General features: G+C 45.0%; 1 protein-coding gene across 1 annotated transcript; it reads left to right on the plus strand.

Moving 5' to 3' along the window:
* The first annotated feature begins 1,392 nt into the window (after window positions 1-1,392).
* Window positions 1,393-4,945, plus strand: LOC127320494 (uncharacterized). Its single transcript, XM_051349824.1, has 3 exons — window positions 1,393-2,657; window positions 3,043-3,146; window positions 4,664-4,945. Exons 1-2 carry the CDS (start codon window positions 1,439-1,441, stop codon window positions 3,120-3,122), a joined length of 1,299 nt encoding a protein of 432 aa, XP_051205784.1. The 5' UTR covers window positions 1,393-1,438; the 3' UTR covers window positions 3,123-3,146; window positions 4,664-4,945.
* The last annotated feature ends 18,202 nt before the right edge of the window (window positions 4,946-23,147 follow it).

Consider the following 23,147-nt stretch of genomic DNA (forward strand, 5'->3'; position numbering starts at 1 on the left):
TCTTCGGAATTTCGGCATGGGATGACAGTCAACAATAGCTTGTCACGACAGTATGTCCTCTTAACTTTGAATGGATTGATATCTTTTGGAAGTTAGAACTGTTGATCATTATGGTGCCTAGACTGTTCTTCCGGGATTTGTTATTATAAACTAATATGTACCATTATGCAATCTAAAAACCTGTTTAACTTGAAAATGCTTCCATCCAATCAAATGGATATGTAAGTATAAACCAATGTGTTCTTGTGTTATTTTTGATTCTGGGGATAAGCTTCATCCTTGAAAACATCTGTTCTGTCTCGTGCTGGGAGCTGGTGCTTGGTGCTGTAGTGGTAGCAAAACCCGTCGCTTTTACTATTCCCCTGTTTCTGTTTTATGTTGTTAGTTTCATGGACCTGTAACCTGGATGGATCTTGCGAACTTGTTGGTTTCATTAAGAAATGGAACAGGGGCCTCCCCTTTCAGGGGCCATTAGAGCATCTCCAATCGCGTCCCCCCAAACTGTTCTCCAAACCGATTTGGGACGCGCCGATAAAACAAGCTTCCATGGACTCACGTTGTTGGTCGCGATACATGCGGCCAGCGCGTGCTGCGGCGCACGCGCCACCACCGACTTCGTCTCAAGCTGCGCCGCCCGCCATCCCCTCCGCTCCGCCGTCGACAGCTTGCGGCGCAGGCAGTCTTGCTCCCACTGATCGTCGGTCCAGCCTTCCGGCTTCTTCTTCGCAGCCGGCTCCTTCCCAGGCTTAGCAAAGGGCGCCTTCGACCCTTTCGTCCCATTGCCCGACAGCTTGGCGGCCGCTTTCTTGGCCATTTTTTGGGGCCTATCAGCGGCGCCATGGATGGGAGAGGGTAGCGGTGGCGGGAGGGATAGAGTAGCGATGGCGGGAGGGAGAAATGAATCAGCAGGTTAGGCGGTGAAATCTGTTGGGAGGGTAGAAATGCGCTGCGGAAGAGACACGATTTGGCGAAAGGGGATCGAATTTTTATATGCCGCTGACGCGTCGGACCCGCGTATCCTCACCTTGCTTTTCGTTGTGTCTGACGCGCTCGGAGCGTGTGGATCGGGAACGAACTCGGAACGCCGGACACCGTATTGGCCCGCGCGGACGGAAGGAGACTTTGGGATCGTGCGGCTGGAGATGCTTTAACATTTCAAGATGTAGTAGATATGTATTTCAAAATAGTTTGGACAAGTTGATTTTCTCATCAAAAGACTTTGTACGTATGTAGGATGGCGATGACTGAAAATTATTTAAGGTATATTTGAGATTTTTCACCACGAACAGACAACCAGTGAGAAGAACGCTCGATGGGGACCCGTGCTTTTCCCAGAAGCTGTCAGAGCCGCATGGACCGAGTCTTGTGCGCCAAAGCACAAACCCCTCGCCGCATTTCTCTCTTTCTTCCTTCCGCCTGCTCCTCCTCCGGAACCTCAATGTTCCTCCCGCTCCGGCGTCTCTCCGGTGAGATCTCGGCGCCCCTCCGACGCTCCCTCCGCATGGCGGCCTCGCGCCCTCCCTGGGCCATGGTGTGCAAGAAGCCGGAGCTGGACGCGTCGGGGGCGCCGCCGCCGGGACGGCAGCGCGCGTTTCTCGACCTCAACGAGGCCCCGTGCGTCTCCCAGTTCTCCGTCCCCGCCGACCTCGCCTACCCCGAAGCGGCCGGAAGCGTCCGCGCCGCCAGCTGCGACGGCCTCCTCCTCCTCGACTTCGCCGACACCCGCCAGTTCCCTCCGGCCGTCCGCAAGCTCTGCCACAAAAGCCTCCTGCACGAGATGGCCGTGTCCGGCGACGGCGCCCATCTCGACGTCGCGCGCTTCGTCTGCAACCCTCTCAGCGGCCAGCTGTGCCGCCTCCCTGCCCCGGACACGGACGCCGTGAAGATGGGCACGCCTCCCTTCGGCCTGCTCACCCAATCCCCCGAAGGCTCCCACGGCCTGCCTGATAGATTCGTGGTCGCTCAACTCGGCCGCGGGGAAGGGGACAGCAGCAGCAGAGTCCTGCGACGGTATCTGTCCGATACAGGGGAGTGGGACGAGCGGGAGCTGTTGGCGCCGTCCACGGCGCCGCCGGCATGGCGTGCGATGCAGATAGACACCGACCATGAGGTGCTGGCCTTGGGCGACCGGCTGTGGTGGGTCGACCTGAGCTTGGGCGTCTGCTCCGTCGACCCCTTCAGCGACCGGCCGGAGCACCGCTTCGTCGAGCTGCCGGACTGCAGTGCGCTGCCTGCTGCTGAAACAGGTGGCCTGGCACTGGCAGAGAGCCCGCTGCTGAGCAGGTACCGGCGCCTGGGAGTGAGCGAGGGGAAGCTGCGGTACGTCCAACTCTGCAACATCCACCAGCCGTTCCAAATCGTCTCCTTTTCGCTCGATGCCGAGACCTGCAGCTGGACGCTGGATCACGCGATTAAAATTGCAGAAACCTCGCCTGATCATATCTTCAACGCGCCGTGGATTGCTGCCATAGATCCATTCAAAGCCAACGTTCTGTACCTCCAATATGGTGGAGCTGTTGTTGCCCTGGACATGGCTAAGGGGGTGGAGATTTGGAGGAGTCCTCTTCCTGACACAATCGCCCGTCAAATGAATCGCCGCTCTCGTCTCTTTCTTCCGTGTGTGCTCCCACCATGGCTCGCGTCAAGCTATATCCCAGGTATATATACATAAGCTTCTTCAACGTGCTTCTTTCACTACATTGGTTACTGGAGCATTGAAAGTTTATTGTCTTCTAATTGTTAGATTGCGCAGCTAACATTTTCTCAAATCATGTGCTTGTTAGAACCATGTGCTGGCGTAGCATGTATTATTTTGTTAATAATAGACACCATTTGTATTGAAGTCTCTGAACTGTGCGATTTGATTGTTGATGTTTTATAAATAGGCATAATCATTGCACATGGGCTCATACTTTTCTGAATTACATTGCCAATTGTTAGTAGTATATTTTACTCTTGGTGTCATGAAGAAATATATACTACCGCTCTTCTTGCTTCGTGTCAATTTTACTCAAGTTTGTGTCTCTACAAATATTATTGAAGGAACCCTTGCGAGCAACAAGACCAATAGCAAAAGGAAGACTTTGGCAGAGATGCTGGTTCGCGTAGGCCAGAAAAACTGAAGCATGCCGGCTAACTTATCTTTGGTACTTTCTTAAGTAACTCTTTCCTTGTTTGGTTAACCTTCTTCTTTCGTTTAAATTTATGCATACCTTAGAGCATCTCCAGCTGCGTCCCCCAAAGCAATTTGGAGCGCGCCGGACCAAAAAACCGTTCCAGCCGCGTCCCCCAAACCCGAATTTTGTCCGGCGCGCCCCGAGCCCGTCCCCGTCCCACAGGGGACGCACCGGGGACGCCGGACACACCGAAAAGCGAGGCGGGGAGTGGCGGGGCCGACTCATCAGCGGCACAATAAATTTTAACCTAATCGTCGCCTACCTCGCGACGGAAGTTATTGGCGCGCAGCGACGGTGCGGCACCACAGCCTCGAAGCCGGCTTCATCCTCCTGTTCTCCTACTTCGGCGACAGGGACATGAGCATCAAGGTCTTTGACGAGACGCGCCGCCGCCGGGACTACCACGGCGACAACACCGACGAGGAGGACGACTGAGTGTTGTTTCTTCGCAGCGAACACGTGCACGGAAGTTTCAGGATGTTCGCCTCATCGGTAGAACCAACAAGGGCACCATCTTCCCACTGGATTTTCCAGTTTAGGTGACTGGGTGTGCCCTCGAGTGTTCTTTCTTAGCAGCGAACACAGGAAATCTTCGATGCACGGTCTAGTTAGGTTTAGTTTCTTTGCAAAATTTTATATTTGTGTCCACCATGGTTCAAACTATGTATTAGTTTGTGGAAAACCATGTTCCAAACTGTGTCTTCGTGTAAACCACGTTCCCAATTATGTATTAGTTTGTGGAAATTGAAATAAAAATGTCAAAAAAAGTATTTTAAATTTTTGGGGGAGGCGTTTGGAGGATGCGGCTGGGAAGCGATATCCCCCAAACGCGGCAGCACGAATAAAACACGTCCCCCAAACGCTCAATCCGGCGCGGTTTGGGGACGCTTTGGGGGACGCGGCTGGAGATGCTCTTATTCTTTCTTGCAATGTGTTACTCGCGCAAACGAGGAAGTATCGGTCATATTTCCATGCAGTGGGGGAGCTAAGTGTAGAGTGTTTGGTCAAGCAACATCACGAAAGATTAATTAGCAACCAAACTCTACATGTTTTCATGTGTATGTGTGTACTGTGTATATATCCATCATCTTTGAGCTTTTCAAATCACAACGTACCGTTCCTAGCTCTGCCACTCTTTCCAAGTAACCGTTAAACTAGTTCCTTAGTTGTCCAATATTTTACTAGAACACCATTGTTGAACTTGTGTTTGGTTCGAGTCATGTTTAATTACATATGTTTGTCACTTGTGACTTGGGAGAATATGATGATGTTTTAGTTTTTGGACTGTATATGAATATTATGGTTGATTACATTATATAGTACTTATATTTCTTCAATCATGCTACACTTCCAGTGACCATGCTGTAAATGGACATAGCACTAGTGCTGAAATGTTATCCATGTGGACATGTGGTACTTCAACACGAATGCTACCCAAGTATGTCATCACCAAAAATATTTCTGCTTACTATTTTTTTTCCTTGCAGGTTACTTATTTTGACCAGCAACAAAGTTGAAGGTGGCACCTGGAAGTCATGAGATCTCATTTTGGGGATAATTCCGTGACGATTCTGGGTGTGTTCTATTGGCTAATGTAATTCTCTGAAATGACCAGATGTTCTTATGCATCTCAGACTTTTCTAGGTGCACAATTGTTGAATAGGATGACTAATTGACTACGTTGCATTGACCATAGTTCAGTCGGAGCTTTTATGGAACAGTCTCGGAAATACTTGCAAAAGACTTCGTGCGTATGCTCTTTCTTAAAACTAGATGATTCCCCGCGCGTTGCTGCGGAAATTATTGTCCAAAGTTGTTGTTTTACTCAGACTAAATTAATTCCTAAAACTGTTAACAAAATAACAAATAAATGATTTTGCTTTGACATGTAGAATGATACAGACGTAAAACCAGTCCTCCAACTTATCTTTAAATGTTTCGTCATCAGACAAAACTGGGTTAGAGGATTATACGGTAAACTGAACCAACAGTTTTAGCTTCAATATAGGATACCAAATAAACTTTCATGCTACAACGGAAGCATCACCAACTCCATTTCTATGTGTATCCCCAAGTCTTGAATCTGTGTAATCTCCATGAGAACTCCCATATACATTTACTTTCAAACATTCCAGAACAGGACTTTAAAAAAATGTCATTAGTTCAGACTGAATAATAAGGCTTCGCCTTCATATGCTGTCTTTTAATGTTTCTTACCTTTATCATCTAAAAGCTCCCTATGGACTGATAAACCTGCAAAAAAATAACCTAATCCACATATAAGTGCATTACATATACCAAAAATGAATCCATTGAGGTTGTGCCAAGCTCGCAAAAACAAAAACATATGTTTACCTCCAGCATATCAACATTGAAAACTGTCATTGACGACATATAGTTATTTACCTCTGAAAATTTGTTGTACTTGCGTCGTAAAGTTGCAAAGTGAGCATGATGTAAGGAAGTATAGTTGTTGCTAGTTTCTTGCCTACAAAATCTGCTGACTGAGTTTTCTTCCTTAATTCCGAATCAAAATTATTGATGCAGCTAGCTAATGACAACTTAGTGCTAGCACTTCAAGCATACTATAAACTGAAAAGCAGTTACATGTAACTTACTTGGGTTGTGTTTATCACTCTTGGAAAAAAATGTTGGTGCACCTTAAACCTAAATTAAATTTAATTTTTTTGGAAAAGTAAAAAAGAATAGGGATACCAATAGGAAATCAATCAAGACAGCAATTGCAAAGGAACTTGCATTGATATATGCAACATCTGAGTTTCGTGGAGTGTAGAATTTCATGAAACTTGGAGTCAATCTCGAAATACTTAATTTTAACAATTAACATAAAAATAATCATTTATAAATTATCTTCTAACTAACAATACAATATATGGATTCATAAAAAACTGTAAATGTCACCCATCGGCAGGAGTAGACTGCAACATCTCGAGGTGAAACGGAGGCCACGACCGTGAGCCAACATGTAGTTCTTTCAGCATATGCATGGTTCGAGGAGGGAAGACATGATTCTTGGGCATAATATGTTATATGATTTCATGGATACTCCTGTTGTTCAAATAGTACAGAAAATTAGAAGCAATAAAAGAGGAATTTGGGCAGCATGCCTTGTGTTGAGTATTAGCTTGTGTTCTGGATAAAGTAGCCATATCATATTACAGAAAAACACAACTCTACAATTTAGGAACTTACCTGGCAACGAAATAGATCTACAAAACAGATTGATTCCACTGTAAAACAATTAACTTTAACTAAATTTCATATGAGACAGAGAGAAACAGCAAGAAATACGTACCTTTCTTGTGGGGAAAGAATAGATGAGACCCTTGGCATAGGCCTGATTTGAAGAGGCTAAATGCAACAACAACATACGATGGAGATGGAAGAGGGCATAGGAGGGAGATGTCCTAAAAAAGAAGAGTCGGGCCTGGAAGAGGATGAGAAGAGGGAATAAATGGCAAGACGAATGGGAATCGAAGGAGTCCAGGGGAGATGTGTGGCTGCACTGCTGATGGTGCTTATGCGTTTGTCTCTTCAGATTCGGTGGTTACAAAATAAATACTAAATGGAAAATATTGTAAGTGTGCTGACATGGCAAGGCTGTTTAGGTGGGAGAAAAGAAAATATGCAGGCCCACTTGATGACTTGGACAACTTGCATGTTAAGAGAAATCTTTTAGTGGGTTGCTCCAATTTAGTTATTATAGATGTCCATGCGCTTAAAATGTTCGTTTCTGATCTGCTTCACTTTATAGCTATCAAAACTGGTAACGGATTGTTTTGCATAGGGTATTTGCATGATAATGATGAGAATTAGAATGCATAGGATAACTGTTATACAATCGGGCTAACATCTGCTAATGAGATTAGAATGAGACTTTATCCTTCCTCTATGATATATTAAATTCATTTCCTCCGGTAAAAACACATTGGCTTCCATAAAGGGTCGGCTCAATTTCGTTAAAGATTGCATCATTCAATGCACATCCCCTTCACATGAATAAAGTGACATTGATATCCTACTTCAGAAAGGATTTCTGTTCATACCAGTGTTGGGGCATAAGTAGGACCAAGTGACCAGCAGTTTTTTCAGAAACCTGAGTGAAAGAAAAGATGACAAGTTTTGGTAACATGGAGCTGGCATATGGCGCGGTCATATGATTGAATTTAAAAAAGAATTCTTTGGGAGGCCATTTTGGGGGTAACTTGAGTGCCAACTTTGATATGAGTGTTCTATGGTGAGGACTTTGAATTATTTGCATTTTCTACCAAAATTACTTTGGGAGGCCATTTTGATGGTCGCCCGTGTGGGCAGCCCCCTCCCCCCCAAACCGCGACAACTATTGCGAGCGCCCTTAAAGGGCTTGCCTTGACAGATGTCATTTGGAGAGCGTCGGTGGAGATGCCCTAATTGAACATTTAATGAAATATAAAAATGCCAAATAAGTATCAACTTTTTTGCCTAAAAAGTGAGACCTATATAGGTTGTGGCTAATGTTGCAAAAATTAGAGCTTCAATACCGCTTGTAAATAATCCAAGAAACACGACAGGTATATGCATCCATATTTCATTCGAGAATTTCACGGGATAGAGATATGGTATAACAAATAGGCTATTAAGTAGTAATTTAAACAACAACCTATGCAGCAAAGCATTAAAGTGGACTACTGACATATATAAGACAGCAAGTAATATCAATGCCGTACAATCTCCATATCTCAAACTAAGGGTAAACTTATCAGTTGCAGAGTACGCGAGGATTCCAAGTCTCCAAGATCAGCCACACTTCAGAGCAGCTTAAATCTCTCAAAATGAAGGTTCTTCTCAATAGTAAGTAAAAACAGAATACTGTATTTCAAACAATCATTAAATCATCACACATCTCTCACTCATACTGTAGGGATACGTAAGCAGAGAAGGTCCCTAATAAAAATTACCCACAAGGGAGTTAAAGTGTGTTGAATCCACCTTTTAGTACAGAAAAATGAGCTTATCTTGCAACCATACATTGACTTAACTGAGTGCTTCCATAGAATGTTCTGGTTTGAATTAAAGCCCGAAACAACTTCCAGATTTTCCCCAAAACAAGTAGTTCATGAGCAAACTCCAAAAACCCAAACTTCTCCAGCTTTTCCGCAAAATGGGTCTCCTGGCAAACTGCCAGCTACTACTTGATTGTTTTCAGATTTAAGAAACCTGGAAACAAAACATCGGAGACATTTTAATATAAACATATAAATGGAATGATTGGCAGAGGAAACAAGGAGCAAAAAAATTTAAAGCAAACAGAATTGCTGAACTAGTCCATTTACACATGCCCCTTTTAAGTTGAAATGACAATGAATTAGTATTTTGATAACAATCATTTCTTGATTGCAGCAGAAACACACAATGTATAATCATTTTTTATGAAAGCACAATTTCGATTTTCAAGCTTGATCAGTTGGTGATAGTATATTTGGGGGAAGAGAAAAGACAATGCTTAATTAGATATTATGGTAACAAGGCGGGGCATCCTTCAGGTTCTTATCAATAATTTATTGCTCAGTTGGTGTACTTAATATGTTAATCACTTGTTGTGAAATCACAATTTCCAGTTGCAAGCATGATCAGTTGATGACAAGGCGAGGAAAAAGAAAATACAATGCTTAATTGCATATCATGGTGACAAGGCGAGGCATTCTTCAGGTTCTTGTTAATGGTTTATTCGTCAGTTTGTAGTCCTGCACCTAATATGTTAATCATACCTGCTAGTTCTGAAACACTCTTTTAGATGCTGGAATCTAGTTCAGCAAACACTAATACTCCTAAGGGTCGAAGCTAATACATCAATAGTTGATGACAAGGCGAGGAAAAAGAAAATACAATGCTTAATTGCATATCATGGTGACAAGGCGAGGCATTCTTCAGGTTCTTATCAATGGTTTATTCGTCAGTTTGTAGTCCTGCACCTAATATGTTAATCATACCTGCTAGTTCTGAAACACTCTTTTAGATGCTGGAATCTAGTTCAGCAAACACTAATACTCCTAAGGGTCGAAGCTAATACATCAATAGTTTTCAGCAGCATTACATGCTGGCTGATGCTGCCACAAGACTCTACCACCCAGAAGAACTAATTCAATTACCACGCTTAGCATTATACCAAATGATCTGCAAATGCTAAATATTTGAGCATGTGTATTAGTTATTACAACATTTGGCAATTGGCATAGACACACTGAAATACTGACTGACTGAAATGTAATATAATTCTGTAACTAGTATGTGTGCCAAACATATACTACTGTTCCAATAAAACATGAACTAGAATTTAACCAACGGCAGACTGGTATTAATGATGGCAACATATTAGGCAATATATACTAGTAAATAATTGACAAAATGTGCGCAGGATTTCTCTTTGAAATCATTAACTGAATGGTGTGAGTAACATATATATGTAAGAAGAATACAACATCCTGAACATGTGAATGGATGGCATAGTTCGTGTGACTTCCACCAGAAAGAACCAGAACATCTGCCAAAGTCTTGTTTTCCTCATCATCCTTCTTGCCTGAAAATGCAAATCCCTCTGATGAAGGCACACGAATTTGAAAAATGACTAACACGACACAATTCTTACATACATTATATCTCTATGCCTTGTACTGATATAGGAAATCATTCCAAGTCATTATTGGCTTGCTTATAGAGAGAAACCATTCTATGCCTTTCCCAATAGTGCTAATCAATTTGACCATTATTGCCCCCACAGAATGATAAATATACCCTACCCCCGGAACGCTTCTAAATAAACTCTGGCGTAGCTGGCTGGCAGAAAAAAAAATACAAGCGCGCAGGACTACATGAGCCTGTAGAAACATGTAAATGTAGAATTTTCCAGTGTGACCATTTCAGCTACATATCTGGAGAGGGGCTAGAAGTTTAAGGTAGGTGACATGGGACACTGGAATTGAGAACTCGAGTTCCAAATGATATCGCCATTTTAAACCGAAGAAGTGAATGAGAATTAGTAGCATGAGTACAGTTTAGATAAAATTGGTAGTGCATTTACTCTTAGACTGCAACTTATGTTAGTAGGGTAACTTGGAGGCAAAGATGTTACTGTAGCATCCACACGGCCACTATTATAAACCCAAAAATCCCCTGCCCCAATAGTCATAAGACATGGATATTAGCTAAAGCATTAGTACCCACGATGGTGAGGCCACTCCCGACACATGTGTTTAGGACCGTTAGATCTGAGGCCAATCCCAAGTTAAGGAAACCCAGCAAGCTCACAAGGGCATGCCTAATGCATAATGTATGAGTATATGTAATGTATACAATTAGAACCACAAGCACATAATTAGTTTTTGGTGAATCACAACATAGTTAGTTTTTTGTTGAGTGTGGGGTGGTAGGGATGAGGTCAGATCGGTTGTGACTTGGCCTCTCCCCTTGCTTGTAAAACATCTTCTCTTCCTTAATGAATGAAGACACGCGAACATAATCTGTTTTAAGAAACACAAGCACATAAATAATCTGTTTTAAGAAAAGAAAGAAGTCACCCACACATTGCATATCTAATGAACCACAAATCATGACGTGTAGCTAAATGACCGACACAATGAAACGGCTGAATTCAAGAACAGGAAAACACACCTAGAGAAGCGGCGTGTATGCTGAAGTTCACCAGGAATTTGCAGACAATATGGCAAAGGTAAATTGCTGCAAGGAAAAATGCAGGGATGCCAATGATTCTGTGTGTCTGCGCATGCATACACATAGGAGTGCATATGTCTGTGGATTGGGGTGATCATGCAGTACCTCTTCACAGAAGGACAATGGATCATGCCCCATGGTCAACAGTTGTAGTTGCAGAATGGCCATGTGAAAAGGACCAAGTGCCGTGGGGATGGAGACTTCCGATCAAGCTACCGTCGCCCGCGTCTCACATGCGCAAGGCACACGATTAGCGGAAACATAACCCAGATGAAGCGTATTATATAGCAAAATAAAGAACAAACGCGGACGAACTTTTACCTCAGCCATGAAGTGGAAGACAGCAGGTTGAGGCGGAACCATCGCCGGAGATGATCCATCCTTTTCCAATGCGGAGATGGATCCGTGGAGGAGAGTTGAGAAAGGGGACGGATTCGAGACAGGGAAGACGGGAACGGGATCTCGGGTGCGGACGAGACCTGCGCAGGGCGGAGGGCGAGGAGCGGGTCCGCGGGAGACGAGTTTTCGTTGCTGACGGGGTCGGGCGCGGGCCAGATTAGTCCCACCTCGCTTTTTTAAGAGAATTCTCGCTAGTTTAAAAGGAAGGATCATGCTAATTCAGCCGCCGAGCCCAGCAGCGTGGGCCTGTAACCCCAGCTTAATTGGCCATTAATGGGGGGCAAAGAAGTTGCAATGCGCGTAATTTGACTGTTGCTAGGTCCAGGTCGTGTGGGCCCGTAAACCTGATTACCAGCGCCTAGATGCTCGCCGGGGGTAACAGTTAAATTTGCAACTTCTTTTTTGCTTTTATATTATGTTGCCGATTGCCACAAGAGTGTTAATTTGGATAGCTGAAAAGTACTATCGAATCCATGAGCAGTGAGGCAAAGTGGCAACGCCTAGATGCTCGCCCGGGGTAACAGTCAAATTTACAACTTCTTTTTGCTTTTATATTATGTTGCCGATTGCCACAAGAGTGTTAATTTGGATAGCTGAAAAGTACTATCGAATCCATGAGCAGTGAGGCAAAGTGGCAAACCATCTCTTTAGAGCATCTCCAGCCTCTTAAAAAGATTTGGGGCGCGTTAGACAAAAAAACGTTCTCAGCCGCGTGCCTCAAAGTCTCTTTTTGTCCGGCACGACCCAATACAGTGTCCAGCGCCCGAGCCCGTCCCCGCTACACAGGGGACGCTCTTGGCTCGCTAGACACAACGAAAAGCGAGACGAGGAGGCACGGGACCGACGCGTCAGTGGCACAGAAAAAATCACCCCCCTCTCCCGCCACGCATTTCTGCCCTCCGAACACATTTTACCTCCTATCCCGCCGATTCATTTCTCTCTCCCGCCATCGCTACTCTATTCCTCCCGCCGCCGTACCCTCTCCCCATCTATGGCGCCACCGAAAGCCCCCAAACAATGGCCAAGAAAGCGGCCAAGAAAGCGGCCAAGAAGCCGCCGGGCAATGAGGCGAAAGGGGCGAAGGCGCCCTCCGCGAAGCCGCGGAAGGCGCCGGCTCCGAAGAAGAAGCCGGAAGGTTGGACCGAAGATCAGTGGCATCAAGACTGTCTGCGCTGGAAGATATCGACGGCGGAGCGGAAGGGACAAAGGGCGACACAGCTGGAGAAGAAGGCGTTGGCGGCGCGCGCGCACCAGCACGCACTGGCCGGGTGTATAGCTGCCACCAACGCGATCCCATGGAGTACGTCTGAAAGATCGAAATGTCGCCTAGAGGGGGGGTGAATAGGCAATTACAAACTCTTGCGGATTTGACTTGTAAGAATGCGGAATTAAACTATCGTTTAGTTTACAAGCACAAACCCTAAATATGCTAAGCTCAACTAAGTGTAACAATAGCAACTAGAGCTAAACAAGATAGGCACAAGATATATGTAGCACAAGTGATAGCAAGATATGTATACTTCAAGCACGATGGCTATCACAAGGAAAGAGAGCTCGGGTATAGAAATAACCGAGGCACGCGGAGACGAGGATGTATTCCCGTGTTCCCTTGCTTTGCAACAAGGTACGTCACGTTTGGAGGAGTGAAGGTCCCACGAAGGATTCCCCGCGCCACGAAGGCTCACCCTATTCTCCGAACCACACCCACGAAGGATAATGGCCCTTTCCTTATGGTTAGCTTTTCCTCCGCTCCGGAGATGGCAAGCTCCACAACCACTTCACAAGCTCCACGAAGGAGAAGCCCGGGCCCCTTCACAATCTTCCACGAAGAGATCACCGGGACACCAACCAAGCCAACTAGGAGGTCACCCTCCAAGAGTAACAAGCTCACGGTCTCTCACTCGAACAAATCGTGGTGGAGAGCTCAACACTATGCAATGATGCAAAGCAAGAACACCGGAGGTGTTCAAGTCCTTCACACTCAAATCCCACCAAAGCAACGAATGCTAGGATGAGATTGGAGAGGAAGAACAATGGGGAAAGTCAACCAAAGACTCCAAGATCTAGATCCCAAGAGATTCCCTCACTTAGAGAAGAAATGGTTTGGTGGAAGTGTAGATCTAGATCTCCTCTCTCAAATCCTCAAATATGAGCAAGATTGGTTGGAGGAATCAAGGGGGAGAGCAAGTTCTTCAAATAACAACAATGGAGGTGAGAGAATGGGAAGAACTAGTTGCTCAAGGTGGAAGAAGGGCTATTTATAGTCTAGAGAGAAAAATAACCGTTGGGGAGAAAACCGGGTGAAAATCGCATTAAAAACGGCTAAAAAAGTGCCCAGGCCGGCCAGCAGGCCGGTCGAACCGGAGCCTGGGCCGGAGAGGCCGGTGGCCTGTCCGGTCGGACCGGCCCACCGACCGGGCGGGGCAGAAGCGCCCTGGGCGGCGGAAATTGAAGGAGATATGCCCTAGAGGCAATAATAAAGTGGTTATTATTTATATCTTTATGTTTATGATAAATGTTTATATATCATGCTAGAATTGTATTAACTGAAACATTAGTACATGTGTGATATGTAGACAAACAAGAAGTCCCTAGTATGCCTCTTAAACTAGCTTGTTGATTAATGGATGATTAGTTTCATAATCATGAACATTGGATGTTATTAATAACAAGGTTATGTCATTGTGTGAATGATATAATGGACACACCCAATTAAGCGTAGCATAAGATCTCGTCATTAAGTTATTTGCTATAAGCTTTCGATACATAGTTACCTAGTCCTTATGACCATGAGATCATGTAAATCACTTATACCGGAAAGGTACTTTGATTACATCAAACACCACTGCGTAAATGGGTGGCTATAAAGATGGGATTAAGTATCCGGAAAGTATGAGTTGAGGCATATGGATCAACAGTGGGATTTGTCCATCCCGATGACGGATAGATATACTCTGGGCCCTCTCGGTGGAATGTCGTCTAATGTCTTGCAAGCATATGAATGAGTTCATAAGAGACCACATACCACGGTACGAGTAAAGAGTACTTGTCAGGAGACGAGGTTGAACAAGGTATAGAGTGATACCGAAGATCAAACCTCGGACAAGTAAAATATCGCGAGACAAAGGGAATTGGTAATATATGTGTATGGTTCATTCGATCACTAAAGTCATCGTTGAATATGTGGGAGCCATTATGGATCTCCAGATCCCGCTATTGGTTATTGGTCGGAGTGAGTACTCAACCATGTCCGCATAGTTCTCGAACCGTAGGGTGACACACTTAAAGTTGGATGTTGAAATGGTAGTACTTGAATTATGGAATGGAGTTCGAATATTTGTTCGGAGTCCCGGATGAGATCCCGGACATCACGAGGAGTTCCGGAATGGTCCGGAGAATAAGATTCATATATAGGATGTCATTTTATGTGAAATAAAATGTCGCGGAAGGTTCTATGGAAGGTTCTAGAAGGTTCTAGAAAAGTCCGGAAGAAACCACCAAGGAAGGTGGAGTCCACAAGGGACTCCACCTCCATGGCCGGCCAGCCCTAGTGGGGGTGGAGTCCCAAGTGGACTCCACCATAGGGGGCCGGCCACCCCCCACATGGGAGGTGGGAATCCCACCTTTGGGTGGGAGTCCTAGTTGGGCTAGGTTTCCCCCCTCCTATGGAAGGTTTTGGTTTCGGGTCTTATTCGAAGACTTGGACACCAACACTTGGGATCCACCTATATAATGAGGGGCCAAGGGAGGGGGCCGGCCACCCCAAGACCATAAGCTGGCCGCCCCCCTTGAGTGGCCGGCCACCCCCTCCCAAACCCTAGCTTTGCTCCTCCACTTCATATTGCCCGCGTAGCTTAGCGAAGCTCCGCCGGACTTCTACACCGCCACCGACACCACGCCGTCGTGCTGTCGGATTCAAGAGGAGCTACTACTTCCGCTGCCCGCTGGAACGGGGAGGTGGACGTCGTCTTCATCAACAACCGAACGTGTGACCGAGTACGGAGGTGCTGCCCGTTCGTGGCGCCGGAACCGATCGTGATCAAGATCTTCTACGCGCTTTCGCAAGCGGCAAGTGATCGTCTACCGCAGCAACAAGAGCCTCCTCTTGTAGGCTTTGGAATCTCTTCAAGGGTGAGACTCGATACCCCCTCGTTGCTACCGTCTTCTAGATTGCATCTTGGCTTGGATTGCGTGTTCGCGGTAGGAAATTTTTTGTTTTCTATGCAACGTTATCATACAGTGGTATCAGAGCCGTGTCTATGCATAGATGGTTGCACGAGTAGAACACAATGGTTTGTGGGCGTTGATGCTCTTGTTATCTTTAGTTTGAGTACTTTGCATCTTTATGGCATAGTGGGATGAAGCGGCTCGGACTAACTTTACATGACCGCGTTCATGAGACTTGTTCCTCGTTCGACATGCAACTTGTATTGCATAAGAGGCTTTACGGGTGTCTGTCTCTCCTACTATAGTAAAGATTCAATTTACTCTTCTATTGAAAACATTAGTATCAACGTTGTGGTTCATGTTCGTAGGTAGATTAGATCTCTCTCGAAAACCCTAAACCACGTAAAATATGCAAACCAAATTAGAGACGTCTAACTTGTTTTTGCAGGGTTTGGTGATGTGATATGGCCATAATGTGATGATGAATATGTATGAGATGATCATTATTGTATTGTGGCAACCGCAGAGCCTTATGGTTGTCTTTAAATTTCATGTTGAGTAGTATTTCAAAGTAGTTGTAATAGTTGCTACATGGAGGACAATCATGAAGACGGCGCCATTGACCTTGACGCTACGCCGACGATGATGGAGATCATGCCCGAAGATGATGGAGATCATATCCGTGCTTTGGAGATGAAGATCAAAGGCGCAAGAACAAAAGGGCCATATCATATCACATATGAACTGCATGTGATGTTAATCCTTTTTATGCATCTTATTTTGCTTAGATCGCGACGGTAGCATTATAAGATGATCCCTCACTAAAATCTCAAGATAATAAAGTGTTCATCCTTAGTAGCACCGTTGCCAAGTCTTGTCGTTTGAAGCACCTCGTGATGATCGGGTGTGATAGATTCAATAAGTACATATGGACGGGTGCAAGACAGTTTTGCACATGCGGATACTAAGGTGGCCTTGACGAGCCTAGCATGTACGAGACATGGTCTCGGAACACGTGATACCGAAAGGTAGAGCATGAATCATATGGTTGATATGATGAACACTTTGAGTGTTCGCCATTGAAATCACACCTTTTCTCGTGATGATCGGGTTTAGGTTCGGTGGATTTGGTTCGTGTGATCACTAAGACAATGCGAGGGATATTGTTTTGAGTGGGAGTTCACTTAGGTTTTTAATTATATTGAATTAAAATTTGAACTCAATTTGTCATAAACTTAGTCTAAACTATTGCAAATATATGTTGTAGAGATGGCGTCCCCAATCAATTTTAATCAGTTCCTAGAGAAAGAGAAACTTAAGAGCAACGGTAGCAACTTCACCGACTGGTTCCGTCATGTGAGGATCTTCCTCTCGGCGGAAATCTGCAATTTGTGCTTGATGCACCGCTAGGTGACCCTCCTGCAGAAGATGAATCCGATGAAGTAAAAGCTGTTTACGCGACTCGGAAAACTCGGTACTCTCAAGTTCAGTGTGCCATCTGTGCGATCTGGAATCCGATCTTCAAAAACGTTTTGAGCACCATGATCCTCATGAGTTGATGAATGAGCTGAAAGCTATATTCGAGACTCATGCGGCCGTGGAATGCTATGAAGCATCGAAACATTTCTTCAAATTGTATGATGGAAGAAGGCAGCTCCGTTAGTGAGCACATGCTCGCCATGACCGGGCATGCGAAGAAACTCGGTGACTTGGGAATAGTGATTCCTAATGATCGGGGATTAATCGTGTCCTTCAATCACCGCCACCAAGTTACAAGAACTTTGTGATGAACTACAATATGCGTAACATGAACAAGGAGTTACCTGAACTCTTTGGCATGCTAAAAGCTGCTGAGATTGAGATCAAGAAAGAGCACCAAGTGTTGATGGTCAACAAGACCACCAGTTTCAAGAAACAGGGCAAGTCTAAAGGAAAATTCAAGAAGGGTGGCAAGAAAGCTGCCACGCCTCCTATGAAACCTAAGAACGGCCCTAAGCCCGATGCCGAGTGCTATTATCGCAAGGAGAAGGGACACTGGAAGCGTAATTGCTCCAAGTATCTCGGCTGATCTGAAGAGCGGCCTTGTCAAGAAGAAGAAAGAAGGTATATTTGATATACATGTTATAGATGTTCATTTCAACGGTTCTCGTTCTAGTACCTGGGTATTTGATCTTGGTTCGGTTGCTCATATTTGTAACTCGAAACAGGAACTAAAGAATAAACGACAACCGCTGAAAGATGAAGTGACGATGCGCGTTGGAAACGGATCCAAGGTCAATGTGATCGCAATCGGCACACTTCCTCTACATCTACCTTCGGGATTAGTTTTAAGCCTAAATAATTGCTATTATGTACTGCGTTGAGCATGAACATTATATCTGGATCTTGTTTAATGCAAGACGGTTATTCATTCAAGTCTGAGAATAATGGTTGTTCTATTTTTATGAATAATATCTTTTATGGTCGAGCACCACAAAAGAATGGCTTATTTCTATTAGATCTCGATAGTAGTGATACGCACATACATAACATTGATGCTAAGCGAATTAAACTTAATGATAATTCTACTTATATGTGGCAATCGTCGCCTTGGTCATATTGGAGTGAAACGCATGAAGAAACTCCATACTTGATGGATTACTTGAATCACTTGACTTTGAGTCACTTGATAGATGCGAAGCATGTCTAATGGGAAAAATGACAAAGACTCCATTTTACGGTATGATGGAGCGAGCCACCGACTTATTGGAAATCATACATACCGATGTATGTGGACCAATGAGCGTAGCATCGCGGTGGTTATCGTTATGTTCTAACCTTCACAGATGATCTGAGTAGATATGGGTATATCTATTTCATGAAACATAAATCCGAAACTTTCGAGAAGTTTAAGGAATTTCAAAGTGAAGTAGAAAATCAACGTAACAAGAAGATCAAATTTCTACGATCTGATCGTGGAGGTGAATATCTGAGTTATGAGTTTGGCATGCATTTAAAGAAATGCGGAATACTTTCACAATTGACACCGCCGGAACACCTCAACGAAACGGTGTGTCCGAACGTCGTAATCGAACTCTCTTAGATATGGTTCGTAGTATGATGTCTCTTACTGATTTGCCGTTATCATTTTGGAGTTATGCATTAGAGACAGCCGCATTCACTTTAAATAGAGCACCATCAAAATCCGTAGAAACGACACCGTATGAATTATGGTTTAATAAGAAACCTAAGTCGTCGTTCTGAAAGTTTGGGGTTGCGAAGCCTATGTAAAGAAGTTACAACCGGACAAGCTAGAACCCAAAGCGGAGAAATGCGTCTTCATAGGTTACCCTAAGGAAACTATAGGGTACACTTTCTATCACAGATCCGAAGGCAAAATCTTTGTTGCTAAGAACGGAACCTTTCTTGAGAAAGAATTTCTCACTAAAGAAGTGACTGGAAGAAAAGTAGAACTCGATGAGATTGATGAATCTATACTCGTTGATCGTAGTAGCGCGATACCGGAAGTTGTACTGTACCGCCTACACCGGCAACGAGAGGAAGCTAATGATAATGATCATGAAACTTCGAACGAGGAAACCATCGAACCTCGCAGATCGACAAGGGAACGTGCCACTCCTGATTGGTATGATCCTTGTCTAAATGTCATGATTGTAGATAACAATGATGAGGACCCTGCGACGTATGAAGAAGCGATGATGAGCCCAGATTCCAACAAATGGCAAGAAGCCATGAAATCCGAAATGGGATCCATGTATGATAACAAAGTATGGACTTTGGTAAACTTACCCGATAGCCGAAAGGCTGTCGAGAATAAATGGATCTTCAAGAGAAAAACAGATGCTGATGGTAATATTACTGTCTATAAAGCTCGACTTGTCGCAAAGGGTTTCCGACAAATTCAAGGAGTTGACTACGATGAGACTTTCTCACCTGTAGCGAAGCTAAAATCTGTGAGGATTTTGTTAGCAATAGCTGCATTTTTCGATTATGAGATTTGGCGAGATGGATGTCAAAACGGCGTTTCTTAATGGAGACATTGAGGAAGAGTTGTATATGGTACAACCCAAAGGTTTTGTCGATCCTAAAAATGTCGACAAAGTATGCAAACTTCAGCGTTCAATCTATGGACTGAAGCAAGCATCAAGAAGTTGGAACCGACGCTTTGATAAGGTGATCAAAGACTTCGGGTTTATACAAGTGTCATGGAGAGGCCTGTATTTACAAGAAAGTGAGTGGGAGCTACCGTAGCATTCCCGATATTATATGTAGATGACATATTATTGATCGGGAATGATATAGAACTATTAAGCAAAGTGTTAAGGGATATTTGAATAATAGTTTTTCAATGAAAGACCTTGGTGAAGCATCATATATATTAGGCATCAAGATTTATAGAGATAGATCAAGACGCCTAATAGGGCTATCATGAGTACATATCTGGACAAGATTCTAAAGAAGTTTAGAATGGACGAAAGTAAGAAAGGGTTCTTACCTATGTTACCAGCAAGGTATTGAGTAAAACTCAAGGACCGGCTACGGCAGAAGAAAGAGAAAGGATGAGTAACATCCCCTATGCTTCGGCAAAGTAGGCTCTATTATGTATTCCATGCTATGTACAAGACCGGATATAGCACATGCAGTTAGTTTGACTAGCAGATATCAAAGTGATCCAGGAATGGAACACTGGACAGCGGTCAAGAATATCCTGAAGTACTTGAAAAGAACTAAGGATATGTTTCTTTGTTATGGAGGTGACCAAGAGCTCGTTGTAACAAGTTACACCGATGCAAGTTGGAACACTGATCCTGATGACTCTAAGTCACAATCTGGGTACGTGTTTATATTGAATGGTGCTGCATGATGGCTGGGCAAGCTCGAAGCGGTGCACGGTGGCAAAGTCTTCAACGAATCGAGTACATAGCGGCTTCGGAGGCTTCATCGGAAGCGGTATGGATGAAGAGGTTCATTGTAGAGCTCGGTGTGGTTCCTAGTGCATTGGACCCATTAATCATTTATGTGATAACATGGGTGCCATCGCCAATGCACAAGAGCCAAGGTCACACAAGAGGCTGAAGCATATCAAGCTGCGTTACCACTCGATTCGCGAGTACATCGAAGATGGAGAAGTAAAGATTTGCAAAGTACACACTGATCTGAATGTAGCAGATCCGTTGACTAAAGCTCTCCCTAGGGCAAAGCATGACCAACACCAGAATGCCATGGGTGTTAGGTATATTACAATGTAATCTAGATTATTGACTCTAGTGCAAGTGGGAGACTGAAGGAGATATGCCCTAGAGGCAATAATAAAGTGGTTATTATTTATATCTTTATGTTTATGATAAATGTTTATATATCATGCTAGAATTGTATTAACTGAAACATTAGTACATGTGTGATATGTAGACAAACAAGAAGTCCCTAGTATGCCTCTTAAACTAGCTTGTTGATTAATGGATGATTAGTTTCATAATCATGAACATTGGATGTTATTAATAACAAGGTTATGTCATTGTGTGAATGATATAATGGACACACCCAATTAAGCGTAGCATAAGATCTCGTCATTAAGTTATTTGCTATAAGCTTTCGATACATAGTTACCTAGTCCTTATGACCATGAGATCATGTAAATCACTTATACCGGAAAGGTACTTTGATTACATCAAACACCACTGCGTAAATGGGTGGCTATAAAGATGGGATTAAGTATCCGGAAAGTATGAGTTGAGGCATATGGATCAACAGTGGGATTTGTCCATCCCGATGATGGATAGATATACTCTGGGCCCTCTCGGTGGAATGTCGTCTAATGTCTTGCAAGCATATGAATGAGTTCATAAGAGACCACATACCACGGTACGAGTAAAGAGTACTTGTCAGGAGACGAGGTTGAACAAGGTATAGAGTGATACCGAAGATCAAACCTCGGACAAGTAAAATATCGCGAGACAAAGGGAATTGGTAATATATGTGTATGGTTCATTCGATCACTAAAGTCATCGTTGAATATGTGGGAGCCATTATGGATCTCCAGATCCCGCTATTGGTTATTGGTCGGAGTGAGTACTCAACCATGTCCGCATAGTTCTCGAACCGTAGGGTGACACACTTAAAGTTGGATGTTGAAATGGTAGTACTTGAATTATGGAATGGAGTTCGAATATTTGTTCGGAGTCCCGGATGAGATCCCGGACATCACGAGGAGTTCCGGAATGGTCCGGAGAATAAGATTCATATATAGGATGTCATTTTATGTGAAATAAAATGTCGCGGAAGGTTCTATGGAAGGTTCTAGAAGGTTCTAGAAAAGTCCGGAAGAAACCACCAAGGAAGGTGGAGTCCACAAGGGACTCCACCTCCATGGCCGGCCAGCCCTAGTGGGGGTGGAGTCCCAAGTGGACTCCACCATAGGGGGCCGGCCACCCCCCCCACATGGGAGGTGGGAATCCCACCTTTGGGTGGGAGTCCTAGTTGGGCTAGGTTTCCCCCTCCTATGGAAGGTTTTGGTTTCGGGTCTTATTCGAAGACTTGGACACCAACACTTGGGATCCACCTATATAATGAGGGGCCAAGGGAGGGGGCCGGCCACCCCAAGACCATAAGCTGGCCGCCCCCCTTGAGTGGCCGGCCACCCCCTCCCAAACCCTAGCTTTGCTCCTCCACTTCATATTGCCCGCGTAGCTTAGCGAAGCTCCGCCGGACTTCTACACCGCCACCGACACCACGCCGTCGTGCTGTCGGATTCAAGAGGAGCTACTACTTCCGCTGCCCGCTGGAACGGGGAGGTGGACGTCGTCTTCATCAACAACCGAACGTGTGACCGAGTACGGAGGTGCTGCCCGTTCGTGGCGCCGGAACCGATCGTGATCAAGATCTTCTACGCGCTTTTGCAAGCGGCAAGTGATCGTCTACCGCAGCAACAAGAGCCTCCTCTTGTAGGCTTTGGAATCTCTTCAAGGGTGAGACTCGATACCCCCTCGTTGCTACCGTCTTCTAGATTGCATCTTGGCTTGGATTGCGTGTTCGCGGTAGGAAAATTTTTGTTTTCTATGCAACGTTATCCTACAGAAATGCCACAGGCCGCGCGGGGGGAGGAGCCTGGCCGCGTGGGCCGCGGCGGCCCAGCAGCGCCGGGCGGCGCATTGGCCAGCGCGCGGGGGCGAAGTAGGCCGCGGGTGGGCCTCTCGGGTGCCGACGGCCCGCCGGCGCGAGGAGGCGGCCCGTAGCGCCCGGGCGACCAGGCCGGTGAGGCCCGCGGTCGGGCCGGGGCCTGTGCCTGGCAGGCCGGTCAAGGCCGGTGGCCGCCCGGTCGACCGAGTGGGTCGGCGTGCGGCCCGGCAGGCCGGGCGGCAACCGGGCAGCCGTCCCCTTTTTTTTTCTTTTTCTTTTTCTTCTTTTACCTTTTCTTTAATAACTATTGCTCCCGAACTCCGATTGACATGAAACAAATTCCGTTGGAAAGATAATAACAAATGCCATCCAATAGAAAGTGCAAACTTAAGAAATTGTAGGAGGGGATTTTATCATGAATATAAAAGGGTGGAACCTTATATCATGAATAACCGGTAAAATCACCCAACCTCGAAAACGCAATAGAAGATGCATGCGAACTCCGTTTTCGATGAACTTGGGCTTGTTGTAAAGCTAGCAACAAGCTCAAGAACCTCACAT

This window comes from Lolium perenne, chromosome 1 (genome assembly GCF_019359855.2).
Source record: "Lolium perenne isolate Kyuss_39 chromosome 1, Kyuss_2.0, whole genome shotgun sequence".
NCBI lineage: Eukaryota > Viridiplantae > Streptophyta > Magnoliopsida > Poales > Poaceae > Lolium > Lolium perenne.